Consider the following 3,571-nt stretch of genomic DNA (forward strand, 5'->3'; position numbering starts at 1 on the left):
CCGAAATTCTTCTATTTAAATCTGATGATTTTATCTCTTTTTTTCGATTTAAAAAAATAGTGTTTCGTACATAGTTGATTAAGATGAGAATTATGACTTTAGGAATATTGCGGATGGATTCTTTTCTAACTTTTGAATTAAGAAGAAGTGCTTGCTTCCAATGTCTTTTCCAAGTCGATTAGCCGACTATGGAATTGAAGATCTGAAAGGAGTGATTTCTAAGTCATACCTTTTTATCCTTTTATATTTAAAGCATGGGTATTGACTATTGAGATTCAACTGTGCTATGATTAAAAGAAACACCAATAATGGAAACTTTGACTCATGCTGAGGTTCAAGACTATAAATCTCGAGATACATCCAAGTTGCAGATGAACATACTCAATCACCGTCGTCAATACTATTTTGATGATGAAGAAGAGAGTAGCCTTGTTTGCTTTCTTTCTCCTGTTTCTTACGTTGCATGCTTGTTTGTCCGATGTTCAGTCGAATTCTACTGCAGAAGCACTCGCGCTCCTCAATTGGAAAGCCAGCCTTCAATCCCTCACGAACCGTTCTGTTTTGCCTTCATGGACGGTCTCTCCCGGAAGGGAACTCCATGCCGTTGGTTTGGAATCCATTGCAAGGGCGACAGCGTTTTCAGAATCAATCTTACGAGCTACGGTGTAGAAGGTGACTTCCGTGCATTTCCCTTCTCCTCATTGCCTAATCTTGAAGAGTTAGACCTTAGCATCAATGACTTTACCGCACAATCCCGCCTCAAATCAATCAACTCTCTAAACTTACCTACCTTGATTTGTCATATAATGATTTGCCTGGTGAAATCCCTCAACAAATTGGTCAGCTTATTCATCTAAAGATTCTTCACCTTGTTCAAAACCAGTTTAATGGCTCCATTCCTGAAGAAATAGGTCAGCTAGAGTCCCTCCAAGGGCTTGCCTTGCAAAATATCTACCAAAATGGTCCCATCCCTTCTTGTTTAGTCAATCTGGCCAACCTGACCTACTTGTATATGTCAAATAATTCCCTTTCTGGTAACATTCCTTCGGAGATGGGAAACCTTGGCAGCTTGCAGGAACTTTATATAGACACCAACCAACTCACAGGTACCATCCCTTCCGGTTTTGGTTACCTGAAAAATTTGAGATTGCTCTACTTGTCTACCAACAGTCTTTCAGGACCGCTCCCTTCTGAGTTGGGGCATATGAAATCGCTGACTGATTTAGTAATTTACAGGAACAATCTATCTGGTTTCTTCCCGGCTTCACTTGGAAACTTGACAAGTCTGACCATTCTCCAACTTCATGAAAATAAACTTTTCGGCCACATTCCTGAAGAGTTAGGAAACTTGCAATCATTGGTTTTCCTAGAGTTGAGTCAAAACCAACTCAATGGTTCTATTCCATCTTCACTTGCTAATTTGAGCAACTTGCAAACGTTGTTCCTTCGAGACAACCGGCTTTCTGGTCCCATACCTCGAGAAATAGGGAACTTCATGAATATGTGGATGTTGGAACTCGATACAAACCGATTCACTGGGGAGCTGCCACAGAACGTTTGTAGAGGTGGAGCACTGGAATATTTCACAGCCAATGGCAACCATTTCAGAGGTCCAATACCCAATGACTTGAAATTTTGCAGCAGATTGCAGCAGCCTTAAAAGATTGCGCCTCGAAAGAAACAGGCTGACTGGAAATATATCAGAAGATTTTGGAGTGTATCCTAGCTTGGACTTCATAGGCCTTAGTGACGATCACTTTTATGGTGAAATTTCACCTAAGTGGGCATTATGCAATAATTTAAGCACCTTATTGATTGCTGGGAACAACATCACTGGCAGAATACCACCTGAGCTTGGAGACTCAGTTCAGCTTCAATCGCTAGATTTTCCTCAAATCATTTAATTGGGAAGATTCCAAAGGAACTGACAAAACTGACTTCTTTGTCAAGGCCTATTTTGTCTGGAAATCAACTCTCTGGTGGTATACCACTGGAAGTTGGATCTTTCTCCGATCTCGAGTACCTTGATTTGTCTGCAAACAGATTGAGTCAGTCCATCCCTGACACAATAGGGGATATGTTTGAAATTGTACTACTTGAATTTGAGTTGTAACAATTTCAGCCAGAGAATTCCAGCTCAACTAGGCTAGTTAACTCAATTGAAACTTTAGTTCTCAGTGTTGCACCGGAAAGGGAGGATACGGAAATGTATACCGAGTAGATCAGCCGTCATCAGGTGACATTGTAGCTGTGAAGAAAGTCCATGCACTGCGTTCTGATGAAGTTAGAGCTGCAAAAGAATTCCAAAATGAAGTAATGGCGTTGGTAGACATATGGCATCAAAATATCGTGAAGTTCTTTGGGTTTTGTTGTTCTGGTGAACACTCATTCTTGGTTTACAAATACCTTGAAAAGGGTAGTTTGGCTGCAAATCTGAGCAATGAACAAGCAGCAAAAGAGTTGGATTGGGATAAAAGGGTGAATATAATAAAAGGGGTTGCTCATGCCTTGTCTTACTTGCACCATGATTGCTCACCACCGATTGTTCATCGGGACCTTTCCAGCAACTATATCTTGCTCGACTTGGAATTTGAAGCTCACATTTCAGATTTCGGAACGGCTAAACTTCTCAATCCAGACTCATCTAATTGGACTAATCTTGCTGGAACGTATGGATATGTAGCACCAGGTATTGTTTTTCATAGAAATCTTTTGTGGCATGAAAGGTAGATCATCATTCTGTAATTGATTGTAATTTTTTTGCTTTTGCATAGCTTGCTTACACAATGAAGGTAACAGAAAAATGTGATGTTTATAGTTTCGGAGTATTGATTATGGAAGTTATCATGTGATCACATCCTGGTGATTTGATATCCAATCTACCATATTCATCTCTTGAAATGCAGCTTCTGGTGAACGATGTTTTGGATCGAAGGTGTTTACCTCCATCACCAGACTTTCAGGACCAACTGATATCTGTGATGAAGATAGCTTTTAGGTGCTTGGCAGACAATCCACATTTTAGACCAACTATGTACTCTGTTTTTCAGCAGCTAGCCGACTGAACCATTTCCTCCAAAGGGTCTTACCTTGAATTGGAGATCACCATGGATGCTGTTTCTCAGCTGCAACTCCGAATATTTTAATGTTGTGTCATTCCTTGTATACAAGTAGATTAGCAAAAATAACTTTCCCAGGTTTTCATGTATTCATGTTTAAATTGATCTCCAAGCAAATAGACTCCATTATATAAAACATTGTCGTTAACTTTGATATATGGTGTCATAACCATTTTTTTTTAAAACTATTTAATATTATTTTAAAAAACGATTATGACTTTAATTTGGAAAATTTGGTGATTTTGAAGGGATTTGAATAAAATTGAAAAGAGTCGCCATCGACCTTTGGGTTAGGTAGGTCAAATACCTAAAAACGTCTTTTTTTTAAAAAAAAAAACAATTTTAAGAAAAATAATTTTATAAGGCAAAAATTTGGTCTACGTTACCAAAGATTCATTTAAAACAGGTTCGGGAATCGGTTACGTGTGGGGAAGGGTAAACACCCCACAACG

The 3,571-nt window shown here is 39.1% G+C and overlaps 1 protein-coding gene across 1 annotated transcript; it reads left to right on the forward strand.

Moving 5' to 3' along the window:
• Window positions 1-308: 308 nt before the first annotated feature.
• Window positions 309-3,247, forward strand: LOC120190959 (MDIS1-interacting receptor like kinase 2-like). The gene is made up of 6 exons (XM_039193964.1): window positions 309-839; window positions 884-1,595; window positions 1,642-1,865; window positions 1,913-2,079; window positions 2,172-2,689; window positions 2,773-3,247. Exons 1-6 carry the CDS (start codon window positions 309-311, stop codon window positions 2,850-2,852), a joined length of 2,232 nt encoding a protein of 743 aa, XP_039049895.1. The 3' UTR covers window positions 2,853-3,247.
• Window positions 3,248-3,571: the final 324 nt, after the last annotated feature.

This window comes from Hibiscus syriacus, unplaced genomic scaffold, assembly GCF_006381635.1.
Source record: "Hibiscus syriacus cultivar Baekdansim isolate YM2019G1 unplaced genomic scaffold, ASM638163v2 tig00116964_pilon, whole genome shotgun sequence".
Taxonomy (NCBI): Eukaryota; Viridiplantae; Streptophyta; class Magnoliopsida; order Malvales; family Malvaceae; genus Hibiscus; species Hibiscus syriacus.